Source organism: Taudactylus pleione, unplaced genomic scaffold (genome assembly GCF_031769625.1).
Source record: "Taudactylus pleione unplaced genomic scaffold, aTauple2 ptg000665l, whole genome shotgun sequence".
In the NCBI taxonomy this organism is placed as follows: Eukaryota; Metazoa; Chordata; class Amphibia; order Anura; family Myobatrachidae; genus Taudactylus; species Taudactylus pleione.
In genome coordinates, this window is record NW_028285067.1 from 1,074,347 (window position 1) to 1,090,492 (window position 16,146).

At 45.9% G+C, this 16,146-nt stretch overlaps 1 protein-coding gene across 5 annotated transcripts in view; it reads right to left on the reverse strand.

The window, feature by feature from the left end:
* The window catches only part of FGD1 (FYVE, RhoGEF and PH domain containing 1), a 197,243-nt gene that overhangs the window by 52,565 nt on the left and 128,532 nt on the right, over positions 1 to 16,146 (reverse strand). Inside the window, exon 1 of one of the 5 annotated variants that reach the window (XM_088455697.1) lies at positions 8,001 to 9,024. The exons of the other annotated variants lie outside the window; for them this stretch is intronic. Coding sequence (XP_088311823.1) covers positions 8,001 to 8,028 — 28 coding nt within the window. The 5' untranslated portion in view covers positions 8,029 to 9,024. Of the gene's footprint in view, positions 1 to 8,000; positions 9,025 to 16,146 lie in introns of those variants that run through there. 5 annotated transcript variants of the gene reach the window in all.

Genomic DNA, 16,146 nt, shown 5'->3' on the forward strand with positions numbered 1-16,146 from the left:
TCGATCGAGCTGGACTAATTTTATAATTGCGGGAAGCTTTTGCACGCAGGTATTATTGGTCAGCATAGGGTCTATGAATACCTCATGGAACATACAGCAGTCACCTTACTTTATTCTTTAGGACTTCCAAATATACTATATTTGCAGCGGCAGCCCGACATCAGCAGAGATCCCGGCAGTGGAAGCCCGACAGCGCTGTAAATCCCGATCGTGGTATTGTCTAACCTAACCTAAACCCCCTAACCCTCCTTAGGGATGCCTAACCTTAACCTCCCCACCAAGTGCCTAACCCTAATCCCCCCTCTAAGTTCCTAACCCTAACCACCCCCTTCCCCGCTGCCTAAACCTAAGTCCCCCGGGGGGGTGCCTAACCCTAAGTCCCTCCCCGGGGTGCCTAACCCTAACCCTCCCTCCCCCTAGCCTAACCCTAACTCTCCCGGTGGGGGTGCCTAACCCTAAGTCCCCCCCGTGCGCCCTAAACCTAACCCTCCCCCCCCAGCGGCTGTCCGCTCGCGGCGCCCGGCATTACTACGGTCGGGATGCCAGCGTCGGGGAAATGCCGGGCGTCTACATCTAGACGTCCGGCATTTCACCCTTGCCGGGATATGACAGTCGGGAAGCCGGCTGCCGGTATTTAGGCAGTCGGCTTCCCGATTGCATACCACTATATTATCCCATGTAACACACATGAAGCCTGAATAAAGGAGAATTTTGCAGCAAGCATAGTGCAGATCAACAGTACTATTTTGGCCCTCACATAGTCAAATACATAGAGCTTGTTCATAAGAGCGCACTGGGGGCATTTTGTGATGCAACACAAGAAAAGTGCTGTGAAAAGTGCAGGAATCATTGATGTCTACAGGAGCCTGCTGTGTACACGGAACCAAAGCTGTGTAACATAGCACATGCATCATTTTTCGGCACTTGCTGCGACCTGCTGCTTACACTGCCGCCCGTGTGGACAGCAGAGGTGTGACCAGGCTCACGACGCTAATTCGGAATAATCTGGATGTGTTTGTGTGAAGATGCCCCTAAAGGGAATTTACCACTTTTAAGCATGGGGGGGTGGGCGTAGCATATAACTTTTAACTAACAGAACAGTGGAATGGGCTTATTTATCTTATGTAGAACCTGCAGTTTTTGCATAATGTTCTAGCAGCCTAATGCAGGAGATATCACAGACACCTCCTGCAAAAGGCTAATTAGTACTGCAGACCACAGTCCCCATTATTATCAATGGAGACTACGGTCTGACCCCTATGGCCCCGTCGGTTTACGTCATCCTCAGGTGGTGTAACTTAATAATCGCCATAGTTATTAATACATACAGTATGCCAATCTCTAAAGGCGCACATCCACATGCCGACTAGGGAAAGACAGTACGATTACGACATCGCAATCGTACCGTCGTTCCCCATCCCCTGCAGTGCCTACACTGAACGATCAGTCGCTCAGTGTAGGCACCCTCCATCATCCCCGAACACGGCCAATCTGTCATTATAGGCAGATTGACCGGCATGTTCGGGTGATGATTGAGGTCGAAAACAACCAGCGGGAGGCGTGCATCGCTGGTCGTTTCCGACATTTGCATGCCCGATTTGTGCCCGATTAACGAGCGATTGAGCGATAACGATGATGTTATCGTTCAATCGCTCTGTGTAATCGGATAGTGGATACCCGCCTTAAGATCCATTGTTGTCATCAACACACAGCAGTTACGGAGGGATGTGCTGTGTGAACGGTGTTGGTACACTTGTACCGGTGACACATCATGACTGCAACATCGCTTATTTGCTACACGTCCCCATAGGGGTGCACGGAAAAAAAAATGAGTGATGTTGCTCAACAGTAATTCTTGGCGATGTGCGCTGTGGATTGAATCGCCCCCCCTAAGGATCTACGGGCCTGATTCACTACGGATTGCTATTCTGCTTATATGCACGCAACGCAGTTGCTAATATCAGCGGTGATATATAAAGGTTTGCATTCACATTGCGATTGCAGACTAACAAAAGACGCCCACTTCCCCTTACTCACATCCGTATACTTGGCCAACATAGAGAAACAATCGGTAACATCAGACAGTTAATGAAGCCCAGACCTTACTCAGGAATTGCTTACTTTTGCGCACGCTGTCGCCTCAGGTAGCATCTGGTATCGCAGTGGATAATTTATGCACGCCCCTGCAACGCCATTGAAACGCACTGCAACGCCTGCGTTCGCCCGACCACCCCCCCTTGTCACCACCCCCAAACGGCACTTCCTGTCAATCACTCTGCCATGAGCCCGAGTAGCCCCAATCGCAGTTCCGATCGCACCGTCTGGCTTGCGCACGCGCAGTGTGAATTAATCGACCGATTGTGTGCGTGTAAGCAACTGCGTTCCTTGCTGAATCAGGCCCTATGATCAGAGAATAATGAATGTAAGCAGGGCAATCTCAAGTTAAGTTAACTACATCATTAATGGCACTAACCCTGGTCTTATAAAGCTTTTCCTTTTAAGTGCTTGTGGTTTTGGGGTCCATATGGATGTTAAGCTTTTAAAGTGTGGTACAAATAGCTAACTTCTATTAGTTTTGACATGCTCTTGACATTATATGCATAATTATAGAACTATGATTAATGTCAAGTATAATCATATTCATTTTCAGAATGATGTTTAACTAGGGTGAACGGGATCCGGTCTAAAGATCTACAGTAAAAAGGTAGACAATGTCTAGATAGAAACCAGATGTTAGACAGTCAATAGGTCGACAGGGACAAAGGGTCAACAGGGCGGGGAATTTTGACACACGAAAGGTCGACATGTAAGAAGGTAAACAGGTACAAATGGTTGACATGATCAAAAGGTCGACATGAAAATGATCGACACCTGATTTATTTATTTTTTTAGTGTTAGGTTTATGGTTAGACACTTACCGGAGTGTTAGGGTTAGGCACCAGGAGGGAGGGTTAGGTACCAAGGGGAGGGTTTAAACGAAACAAAACACGTGTCGACCATATGCACGTCGACCATTTGTACCTGTCGACCTATTGACTGTATAAAGGGGCACATCCACTAGCAGATAGTGGAACGACAGTACGATTACAACATTGTAATTGTACAGTCGTTCCTTTTCCCCTGCAATGCCTACACTGAACAATATGTCATTCAGTGTAGGCACCCTCCCTCATCCCTGAACATGGTCAATCTGTCGTTATCGGCAGATTTACCAGCATGTTCAGGCGATGATTGATGTCGGAAACGACCAGCGGGAGCGCGCATCGCTGGTCATTTCTGACATTTTCCTGCCCGATTTGTGCACTATTAATGAGCGTTTGAACGATAACGATATTGTTAATTTTAATTGGCAAGTGGATACCCGCCTTTACATCTGGTGTCTATCTAGACATTGTCTACCTGTTTACTGTAGATCTTTCAATCCACATCCGGGGGTACTGCAGCTGGAATTTAAAGACGAATATGTTTTTTTTTTGTGTTTGTTTTGTTGATGTTGCTTTAACTAGTTCCATACAGTGTTTTCATGTTATGTGGTTTTATGCAGTTACCTCTGTGCAGTGCCCCAAATGTAGTAATTCTATTTTATTACAATTGTAAAGAGCTGCAGAACAAGTTGTATCTATGTAAATAAAATATTCTTAATAATAATAAATAATAATAATAATAGCACACACTAATGCTGCCCATCGACTAGGCGATTAAACCTAGTGATGGAGCGAAAACGATGGTCGTTATCGCTCCATCGCTTGGTAATCGCCCACAAATCGGGCAGTAAGAGGTTAAAAACGACCAGCGATGTGCCTGCCCGCTGGTCGTTTTTAACATCAATCATCGCCCGAACATGACGGTCAACCTGACGACCGCCGTCAGGTTGCTATGTTCGGGGATGATTGATCTGCATACACAATGTCTGAACGTTCAGTGCATGCACTTCACCCCGCAGGTAACGATGGCGTCGTAATTGTGCTGTCGTCCCCCGTGTCGCCTAGTGGATGGGCAGCTTTAGGGGGCAATCCAATTAGCCGTGAAGGGTACAAATTGGGTAAGTTTTGCCGTTGCCACGGCGTTCAAACGCCGGCAATGGCACCGCATCTCTCGCAGCCCTATTTCATGCTGAACTTGCTAAATTTTGGGGCTGCGCACAGTTTTGAGCGAATTCAGCCTGCCGTCAAGTGCGATTCGTACCCGCGAGTCCATTGCTTATAATTGGATTGACCTGATAGTCTCTTCACATGCAGGGACATAAATACATTATTTAGTGCACACTGTCAGACATAATGAGTAATCACTCATCGAGCCTGTACCATAGACACTGTCTGTGGTTTGAGATAACTCAGAGGTGTTAACAGAGGCATCACTGCACACACAGGTAAAGAGCAAGAAACCTGCAAAACGACTATTTATTTATAAAATGAAGGAAAAGGAGAGAAAGAGCTGAATGCCATGCCGGTTACAGGAAGTACACAAATACATGTTGGAACTTTGCGCTGTGAAACCCCTACATATTTGTAAAGTTTAGCCTTTGTTCTCTTTCTAAACTAATCATTCAACACACACACCCCCTCCCTCCATGTAAGGAAGCCTGTTATGTGTGTGTGTCTGTTCCCTGACACGCGACATCCTCTATGTCCTGGAGTCTGCTTCCTCTATGGAAGATGCTGCAACAGCAGAAAGCACGCGAGGGCATGGACGTCCTGCACACAAAACTGATCGCAGACGTTCAACCAGAAACCGCAGCGCTTGGGATAAAGCCACGGTGGGGCGCCGCAAAAAATCAAGGCGCATATAATTTAGGGTCTGACTACGAGTTGGACGCCTCTCGCAATTATCAGCAGACTGCACAGTCGCCACAAAAAAAATCAATTGCAGACTGCGTTATACGCCGCACTGTGCATGGGCACCTTGGCGGAGGAATGGGCATTTCTGGGTGGCAACTGGAAGTGCTGTTGGCGCGTAGCCAGATTTCCATGCCAGTTTGAGACAGGAGCGCTGACGGATCTTTTGCACCCTGCATGGGGCTGGCGCAAGGGCCGATACTAATTAGGACGGTGGCAGCTGCAGACGAAAAAAAAAAAAACAGTGGGTGGCGCGACTGTAAGCACAAAGCCGTACGGGTACCGACATTAGCATGATGTAGAAAATATGGCTGCCACTGCCATCGTCGGCCTGCTCTTTTAGCCGACTTAGAATCAGGACCTTAATATTTATTCATTTTCATGTTACAGAGGGCACAGAAGAAAGCTAGCCAGGGTTTGCCTGGTAAAGGGAACAAGACAAAGTAATTCTACCAGATCTAGCTATCAGAATTGAATTTCCCTGTAATCAGAAACACTACTCCTGCTCAGGACCTAGTTCCTCTGTAATGGTGCACACACGGTCAGATATGTCAGATGAACGACTGAACGATTTCAGCCAGCATTAAAACGAATGAAATCGACCAAATTTGACTGCAAACACATCAGATGTCAGATATCGTTCATCGTTGCCCACATGTCAGATTTTTCTTTCAGATATGAATGATTTTTAAAATCGTTATCATTCGGATCTGAAGAAAAATCTGACCGTGTGTATGCACCATAAGGCTGATTACACAAGTAAAGATTTTCTATCCAGCCATCCAACTAGTTGATTGGTTGGAATGAAAATCTGGTAACGTATGGGAGTAACTGGTGATCAGCAATTTGCTCCTAAATGCCAGAAAACAGATGAAAATGGTCGTCAGACAAGTTTGTTAAATGTTTGATCTAAACTATTTGTTCAATCAACAGTTTTTGTCCATTTTCTGTCGTTTGGGAGCAAATTGCTGATTGTCATTTGCTTTCATATCTTACCAGATGTTCATTCCAACCAATCAACTAGTTGGATGGTTGGACAGAAAATCTTTGTGTGTGTATGCAGCTGAGTGAGTTGGTAGATGAAGGAGCTATTGAGCTGACTGAAGTAAGAGCCAGCTACATATTGGGCCATCGTGTCCTAATATTGGATCTGCCTGTCCCCTTATTGCACTCAGAATAAGGTCCCTCCTCAGTGGGCTTCTACAAATGCCCCTCAAGCCCTCCAGTAGACAATACCAGCACAGGTGAATACGGAGGGGAAGATCAGCTGTAGGATGTGTGTATATTATATAGTGGGGTCTCTCACTGATCTAGGATGGGTAACACAGGAGGTTGCGTAAACAAACACAAATCTCACTACTGAAAATGTGGAAAGGTCCTTTCAAAATCCACCTTTCATTTACCAGGTGATCCTCATATCTTCCTTTGCAAACATAAAAAAAAAAAACTGTTAGGCGCACTACCTTTGAACCCTTGCAAAATGAATCATTTAACAAAAGTGGGCAGGGTCTGTGCAGTTCAAAAGACAGATGGCCAGTGCAATAGGTGGTTCCCAATGGTGATAACGTGAAAAAGAATGAAGCATTCTAACCAGACTAAAAAAAAACATTCTTATTTAACAGAGTCTTTGTGTACATGACAGTACAAAAAGTCAGGCAGCACTCGGTACGGCTCAATGACTGCAGAGCATCATGGGTAATATTACCAGATCAGTACGGTCAATGCATACATATACACAATACACATGCTGCAAGAATACACTGCACTTGGTTTACCTCCAGCCACTACTATGCAGATGTCTGCAAATATTTAACATACACCATTGTCTGCTAGGTTACCGTGTACTGCTGCATAACAAACCAAGATCTTGGTGCCAGCCACTCAGCGCCATTCTCTTTCACCATCTATTTCCCCAACCGGACAACAGATGGTTCATCATAGTTTAATACCATAAAATGACTGTTGTATTATTGCCTTAATATTACTAAAAAGATATGATATCCTTTTCTTTCCATCTCCATCATGTTATGAAAAAAGCATATTGCTTTAACTACGGGCATTAACCCTTTCTTCTGTGTACTTATAGACCTTGAATTCAGGCTAAAACCACGTTACTGATGAATGTATATATGGGCAACTTGGAATATCCATAACAAATATACCACCCCATCTGCAATCTATTAATAGCATTTCATGGACACCAGCATCCTCCAATTCTTCGGTATGGGGTACGAGAACCTATATCTAATAAACACGTCTATGGCATGGATAACGTAAGATATTGTATGAGGTCATCCCTTCTTTTTGATGAGAATTCAACACAAAGCACATGTAATGTAGCCCCTCCTGTCAAAATACATAGTGTATATTTTGTCTAGGGAAAAACCTATCATTCAGCATCTTCTGAGATTTGCTAATCGAGGTCTCTAGACACTACCGATCGCCTATATTTGACTACTGTACCGCAGAGATTACAAAAACATCACAGGGGGGTGAGAGGAGCGGCAGGTAAATATTCTTGAAGAGCAACAAGACCTGAGAACGTACTGTCTGTCTTCAAGACTCAAAAGTCTGCAGCTGTGCGCTGAATTAATTATTAAATGTCACCTTAATTATTTATCAAGCGATGATTAATTTTGTACGGTCAGGCGACAAGAAGGAGGAATCTACAGCTTAATTAAACCTACTTCACCTTACTGCCATGTGCTGCACAATAGCTACAGAGAGGTAAGAAGTCTGCGTAACGGAATACTAATGTAAGGACGCTAACTAACCATCTCCGATGAACTCTATGTCATTTTATGTTTTAAATTAAAAAAAAAATATTAAAATGACTCATTTCTAAATCACAGGTCGATATGAGAAATCGCACAATGACACGTAAACGATTAAGACATTCCGTTACCTCAAATTAGATGCTTTGGAAGAAATCCAGTTTCCAGCTATGTACTTAGCACTTTCATTCTAGCACAGTTTTGCCAACAGACTTCCTACGTGTGGTGTATTGAAGCACACATACAAAAGCAAATGCAGGAAATTTGGAAGGATACAGGACATGTGATACGTGCATGGACGTTAACCTCATTTCTGCTATCTGCTGCTGAGTGCTTGAGCCAGTAATTAGTTTCTACCGACCTGACGCCGACATGCCCTGAACTGGCTTACCTCTCAGGTTGCTCTTGTCCATATACATGATGGAGTTTGTGCAACCACGTGTCAACGGCAACAACAGGTGTCGAGGTCTATCCTTCTTTTTGTCCAAGGTTGCCCAACGGCTGTGAACTCTAAACCAATCCGTTTATAGTTCCAACTTTGGGGATATAGATGTGGGGACATTTAGGGTAGCTCCCCAATAAAAGGAGGTACAAGAACCGATAATATCCTGTCTCTGGGTGCATGTTTTTCTTAATGTTCGAAAACAGAGGGCAAACATTGTGGCACACTAAAATTATAGATCCTCGGCAAGATGGCACAAACACATTGAATTAAAAAAAAATCTCTAAACATGGTAAATTGCGTAAAAGGAACCAGGACAGGCTTGGCCGTGAGAACATCATCTTCTGGGTTCCTTCAGGCACTTGATTCCCTTGACTACTACATGATTCCACCAGCACTCGGTAAATGTGAGGTCTCCAAAACTTTGACTTCAGAATCCCCAGGACAACAAAAAAAAAAATCAAAAAAGATACTATTCACCCTGGAGGGGTCAAGCTACTCACTTCAGGCGTTTCCAGTCACCTGGAGGGCTTTTGTAGCACTCACCTGAGTAAAGCCACATTTCATAGGTCAATTTAGCCGTGGAGATTCCAGATAGAGTTTACAGATATTTGTAAGAAGTTCTCGGGAGTGTTCCAGTAAGATTCTCTGTTCCATGAGAATTTCCCATACAAATGTAAAATTCCAAAGACAGCCAGTTACCGTACTAGGGGTCCCTTGACAGCATTGTGATCTCCAAGACTTGCCCCCTGTCCGCTGACAGGGACAGGATATCGGGACTTTGGCTTGTATCCCAAAATCTTCCCAGGAATACTTGGTGGTGCTGGGAATCCAGGAACTCAGTCAGAGAGCTTCCTTCTCCTCCTCTCCTGGCCGAGCTCAGCCCCTCTCACCGCTTTTTCAGTCTTCTTTTTTCTTACCCACTGTAATTTTAGCTGCCTGTAACCCTCCCCAGCACCACCCCTCCTCATTCAAAAAGCATTGCCATGGCAACTAATTGAGGCCTACAGGACAGAGTTAACAAATGAGGGAACCGCAAGGCTGAAAGGCAGAATCACATCTTTATGAGGAGGGGGGAATGAGAGAGAGAGGAAGAGAGGGAGGTAAAGAGGAGGGGAGGAGGAGGGGAGAGGGGAGTGGAATGGAAAATATACATGAAAATAGAAAGGAGGGAGTAAGAAAAATTGGTGTGAAAACGAGTAAATGTAAAAAACTAAATGATTACAGTGTGTGTCAATGTGGTTTAACTCTTAAATCTTTCACTGATTTCAACAACTGAGCACAGAGATAAGAGGGATTATGTGCAAATGTAATTAAGTAAAACACTTTGTCATAGGTAATTAGCACACCTCTGCTCCAGACCTGCAACAAACAGAGACTGGTAAGAATGCAAATGACTGTATAACACAATAAAGCTAATCCTATACATATAGCTAGTACACTAGAATTTGCAATCCTGTCCCTTCCGCATATAAAACACATTTTCTGTGTACTCTTATGTAAGGTATCCACTACCCGATTAAACAGAGCAATGGAACGATAACGCCATCGTTCAATCACTCGTTAATCGGGCATGTAAATGTTGGAAACGACCAGTGATGCGCGCTCCCGTTGGTCGTTTCCGACATCAATCATCGCCCGAACATGCGGGTCAATCTGCCGATAACGACAGATTGGCCATGTTCGGGGACGATGGAGGGTGACTACACTGAACGACTGATCGTTCAGTGTAGGCGCTGCAGGGGATGGGGAACGACGGTACAATTACGATGTCGTAATCGTACTGTCTTTCCCTAGTCGGCATGTGGATGTGCGCCTTTACATACCTGTAAAAAGCATTTCGGGGAGATTGTGAAAGCAGCACCTGTGAGCGCGGCGGTAAAGTGGGCGTGTACTGCTACATCTGAGAGGCGTGTCCTAAAACTGACTGACATCCAAATGTAAACAAGCCCCAAAGCAGTCAGTAAGATCTATTTGTGGATGAAAACACACTGATACTTTTCAGAAAATACATGTAGCCATAGGGATCATTGTGCCTTATAACCAATGCAGGGAAAGGATACTAATGATCCCATTTGAATGAATATATCTCTGGGTTTTTTTTGTTTGTTTTTAATATAACAGCTTCATAATGGGGGTAAGGTGCAATCAGGGAGATTGCTACTATTTCAGAGTCTCCCTGACAATAAGGGAGAGTTGGCTAGTATGTGTCGGGCTTACGCCATCTAAGATGGCTGTGCTGCTGTAGCCTATGGGCTACACATTGCAAAATTACCGGGAGAGGGATCCATAGGAACTTTTCCCCGGAAATGGCTGCAGCGCATGTGCAGAGCAGGAGTGAAGAGACCGCTGATACAGTCACTTTACATCACAGGGACGGACTACCCTTCGAAGCCCCTGACCCTGCTTGTGCAATTTGATGCATTTGATACATGATTCTATGCAACGCAAAGTGAATAGCGTCGGAAATCAGCTCCTGGAGCTATTCAATTCATATGCGCTGTTAAGCCCAACTAGGATTTCTTCTCGCATCCCTCCGGGGATGCGAACAGAAATCCGACAAAAGTCCAGGCGCGAGGCTGTTTTCTGCCCTTAGCGCCGGGAAAACAGCATCGCGCCGGGAAGTTTAGTCAGAGAATGCCCGTTCTCGCGCCTAAACACCCTGTTTAAGGTGCGAGAACAAGCCTTCCCCGACCTAACATCGCGATGGATTGAATAGCTCCGGGAGCTCATTCCCGGCGCTATTCACTTCGCGTTTAATTGAATCGTGCCCAATGGGGTATATTTACTAAAGTGAGAGTTTTTAGAAGTGGAGATGTTGCCCATAGCAACCAATCACATTCAACTTAACATTTAACTAAAGCTGGCCATACACGGTGCGATATGCACCGTGCAATGCGACGGGGGATCCAATGTCCGACATATCGGGCAGTCCACACACACGTGCGATCGGGTGGCAGGCCATGCGATATGCCGGCTCCCCCCTCCCCCACCCAAATAGCGCTGCATGGGATCGCACATAACATCCCCTGATCGACTGAACCTGCAGTAAGATCAGGGGGTGCAATGCTCGACCCCACGGGTGTGCGCTCTGTCCGATTTCATGCCCATACACGGTACGATAGAGCAGCCAAATCATACCAATCCGTTGGATCGGCTGCTTTATCACACCGTGTATGGACACCTTAACACCTAGAAGATAATAGCTAGAATCTGATTGGTTGCTATGGGCAACATCTCAATTTCTAAAAACTCTCACTTTAGTAAATTTACTCCAATGTGCATTTAAAAAAATATATAATATACTTTAAATAGTACAGTATCCATTGCAACAAGAATTAGCCATTAATGAATTGAATCCAAAGCTGCAATTAAGAGAGAGTCTTATGGGCGTATGCAGATTTTCTTCAACTATCTTCTGAATATATTGTACAACCTTCTCACCAGTAAATTTCCTGCTTTTCATACGATCGTCAATAGCTCTATGATAAATATAAACAGTTCTTCACTAAGCAATGAGTGGGAAGCTCCTAGACCTGATTTGCGGAGCCCCCCCCAAAATATTTGTATTGGGTTCTAAAGGTTACATCCCAGCATAACAGACAGTGCGATCTATGTACTAAGCCATGGAGAGAGATAAAGTGGACGGATAAAAAAAAGTACCAACCAATCAGCTCCTGTCACTTTATAAGCGGTGTTTGAAAACTGACAGTTAGGAGCTGATAGGTTGGTACTTTCTCTCTCCCCAAGGCTTAGTACATAGATCCCAGCATATGTAATTATGGTAATAATGAGTGAGAACATCCCATGTACAGAAAAGAACATGCCTACTGTGCTCCAAATCAACATTTGATGACCTCAAATTATAAGTAGTGTAGCTTTTGCAACAAACTCCTGATTGTCTGTGAGTGATTATCACTGAGATTAGTGTCACAGGATCTTCAGCCTACCCCAACTGCTAATTTAAATAATGCGTATGGCACTAGGGCAGGAAATAGGAGACAGAAAGGGAGAACAGATTTATAGTTTAGCTGCTCAAGAATGGTTTGTGTGTTATGCTGTTATTTAGGCAATGCGGATTTTCCGTAGAACGTACTATGGGTCTCATTCAGACCCGCTCGCGAGCGCTGTACGCTCGCAAGCGGGTCGATGGTGCCCAAGTGCACATGCGCACGACGGGGGGAGCTCCGTCGTGAGCATGCGCGAGACCCGGCGAGCGACAGGGAAGCACGCCCCCTTTGGTGGGCGTGCGGGGGGCGTGGCTCCCCAGACGGAGGCGTTCCCATGGGAACGCCTACCGTCTGGGTCCGGCCCCACTGACATTACTAGTGATGTCAGTGGGAGTGATTTTAGAGCCAAAATCACTCCAGGGCTTGCGGCCACAAGACCCTACCGCAAGCCCGATGGTCGCGATGGTCTTGACCATCATCATGGACGCTCGCATAAGCTGTGGGTGGTAACCCACAGCTATGCGAGCGTCCAAGAGGCAGCACTAATTAAAAAAAAACAAACGCCCTGATTCAGAGCGGGCGCTCGTTCAGAGCGTCCGGCTCTGAATCAGGCCCTATGGGTGCTAGATTTAGCAAAACTGCATGGCAGGACCACTTTAATAATATGGAAGAAACAACTGACGTGATAGAGAAAGTCGCTATGTTGCTCGGACACTGGTGGCTGCGTGAACTATGTTAGCCTGTCACATATACATGGTCAAGTGTGTTCATCTGCAAAGTACTAGTGTCGCGAGGTGCGTACACACGGGAGCTCATTCAGAGCTGCTCGCTAGATGCGATTGCTCACATCCAGCGTATGCAAATATGACAAAGTGACGGTATGGGAAGTGATTGCTCGCCAAGGCATAAGCACACCCACTTTGGCGGTGTGAGCAATCGCTCTGTGTATGCAGACACCCATTGGCGTATGTAGAGATGCCCACTAGCGCACGTCATCTCCAGGAAGTGTATTAAAACACTGGTACATCGAGGACCATCGGAAGCGATCGCAGCGCTTGTGGTAGCCTTACCCAACCGCAAGCACTGCGAGGACTTCAGTGTAATAAAAAAAGGTTGGTGACGTGTACAATGACGCTGGCTGTTAATTATGCACGCCTCTGAAACGGTGTTAAAACACTCAGACACGCCTGCATTCGCACCTCCACTCCCCCATTTTTACTGCACTGCCCCTGTTACCACCCACAAATGGCCTCTCCTGTCACTCATTACACTGGGCTGTCTTTGCTGGGCGAAGCGAGCGGTTTGCGAACGCACAGAGTAGTTCACGCACGCGCAGAACGAAGTGTGCGCTCTGCACGTTTGCATACCATCGGGTGGCTCTGAATGAGTTCCACGGTACGATAAAAATGCACGATATGAACGATATCGACCATATAGTTATCGTTCAAATCGTTCATTTTGTGGTGCCCAACGACCAGCGAAGCGCGGGCACATATGGTCAATAACGATATCGACAATCGCCCGGCCAAACTGGTCGATATCGATCAGGTCACATAGGGACGATGGCCCGTCGTTGGTGGGTTGGTGGTGTGCTGGATGAACGATAACGGGAAGGTGCAGGACGATCAGTCAGTGATATCGTTATCGGTGACTGATCGGTTATCGGTGACTGATATCGTTATCGGTGACTGATCATACCGTGTGTATGCACCATTATTGTGATTTTCTGCTGGCTGAAAACTGGTTGGAATGTGAATGTATAACATAGTACATTACATCAATGTACCCATCACCTATACCATATACAAAAAGTGGGCAACATGGAACTCCCCATTCCCAAGGTAATTTTTTGCAGCCGTCAGAAAGCAGGAAGGGTACATGGGAAACCAGTATCTCCATGCCAGACTTATTACTGCAGTACTTGTGCCCTGGCATCCCAGGTACCCCTGATATCTGTCCTGTCCCGCGCAGCACTGGGTCTCCCTGTGGCTGCAGAGATAATCAGAGCTGGCTGAATCATTCTTATTCACTGCCAGACTGTCTGACCAACTGCCAGACTCCCTGTACTGTACTGTGGAGCTTAGTCTCAATCTAGTGTCGGCTAAATCCTCAGCACAGGACAGGTAATTAGAGTTATGCTAATAATGCAAACAACAGGCCAGAGACCTGGGGATGAGTAGTGTGTTGCAGGGGAGGGCTAAGGGCACATAAGCACTACAGGTGAGGAATAGTGGGAGTGATGGGAAGGATTATTAGAGGAGAGATGGGGACATTGTCCTATGTGACTTGGCTCCGTTCCTCTATCCCCTCTCCCTTTTCACAGCATGGTAAGGTCTGGCAGAACTGCACAAGTTCTGCTTGCCCTGTAGTAAGCTTTTTTTAAGCAATTGAAGACTTTACCGAGACACTTCAAATGAGTACAGTCTCCCAGTGTGGCCCTCGGGCCAGAAAACGTTGCGTTCACCTGAAATATACACAGTGGAAGCTGACATGTTGTGGGGTTATGCCTCAGACGAGTCATTAGTTATTAGTGAATTGATAAGCCGAAAATTGGGAATGCCTCCACTGCAGTGTGTCCAACGTCCTGTCTGGTGTGCACCACCGTGAAACAGCGGTGTACTATGGCCCTGATTGAAGGCTTGCTCTGCAGAACAGGTACTGTAAGTGTGATGTTAATGTAACTAGTGGGGGGGGGGGGGGGGGGGGGGAGTTTGTGGACCAGGGGGTGTTAATATAGTGTGCGGATACTGAATGTTCACGTATGATAGTGAGTTTCTTGTGAACTGTTCATGCATCTAAATCAATAAAAAGCCCCACGGTGTCTACGCAAAAAAGTGACAGGACCAATTGAGCCACAAGGACTCTGGAATGTATTGAACGTTTCTGTGTGGTGACTTAAAGGTGGTTATGCAGAGGCACAGGGATATTCAGTGTTATGAGTGTGTTATTGGAGTATTGCTGGTGTGTTGCAGAAGTTGTTTTGGACTCAGACTCTTAGGGGTAAATTTACCAAAGTGAGAGTTTTTAGAAGTGAGTTTTAGGAGAGATGTTGTTCTTTGAGAAAGGCCTGTGATTGGCTGAAAGGCGTTGGAGGAGACACAGTACCAGCTCTGAGCTCCCAAACACCCCTGTTTAGTAACCAGAGTAGTGAACCACACCATCATCGACAGCAGCCCCACCCTCTGCAGCTGCAGGAACCCACTGGCCTGTGGGTGATCCTATCAGCACACAACAGCTACAGAGTCTTCAGTTAGGAGGAGAGGAGCGAACTGAGAACCTGCCCACTGTATCTCCCCAACAAAACTCAGTGGCAGTTGACCCTCCAGGACACCTACTGGTAAGGTCACATCAGTGCAGGACGTCACCACTATACCACCCACAGGCACACAGGCTATCATAAAGTCCGACAGGACTATAGTGGATACCCAGTTTGCCGCAGTACATGTGTACGGGAAACGTATGATACATTGGGTTCTATTTACCAGGCCTTGGATGGAGATAAACTGGACAGAGATAATGTACCAAACAAACAGTTCCTAACTGTCATTTTTCAAGCACAGCCTGTGACTTGGCAGTTAGGAGCAGACTGGCTGGTACTTTATATCCGTTCACTTTATCTCCATCCAGGGCTTAGCAAATAGACCCTACTGCATCATATGGAAAGAGGCACCGTAAAAGCAGCCGACCTACATCCCACACAACATCCAACAAACCTTCACCGTTTTCAAATTCACTCAATTGATTTGCATATTGTTAATTCAGGAGCATCTCACAGTAATTGGCAATACATTTGGCTTTCACACTTATCCTGATTCACGTATTTCCTTTTCACACAGCAATCATCATCTGCTTACACCCACACCCACCTACATCTACCCCTACCCAAGGTGCAGAGCTGGCTACAACCTCTTACCCTACTGACACGATACGAGACTGGACACCTCGAGTACCAGCTGCTCCCGATAACCCAGTGCGCTATATTAGAGCGCTGATCACAAACCCCTCTCTATCCTCCTCTGTGAACGATTATGCGTCTGAGTTCACAAACGCTACACAGTGACACTCCCATAACATGTCCATAAGGTGGACAATCTCCATGCGTCTGAATAGCCGCCTACCAGTCACTGCCCATAAACGCCCAGCAC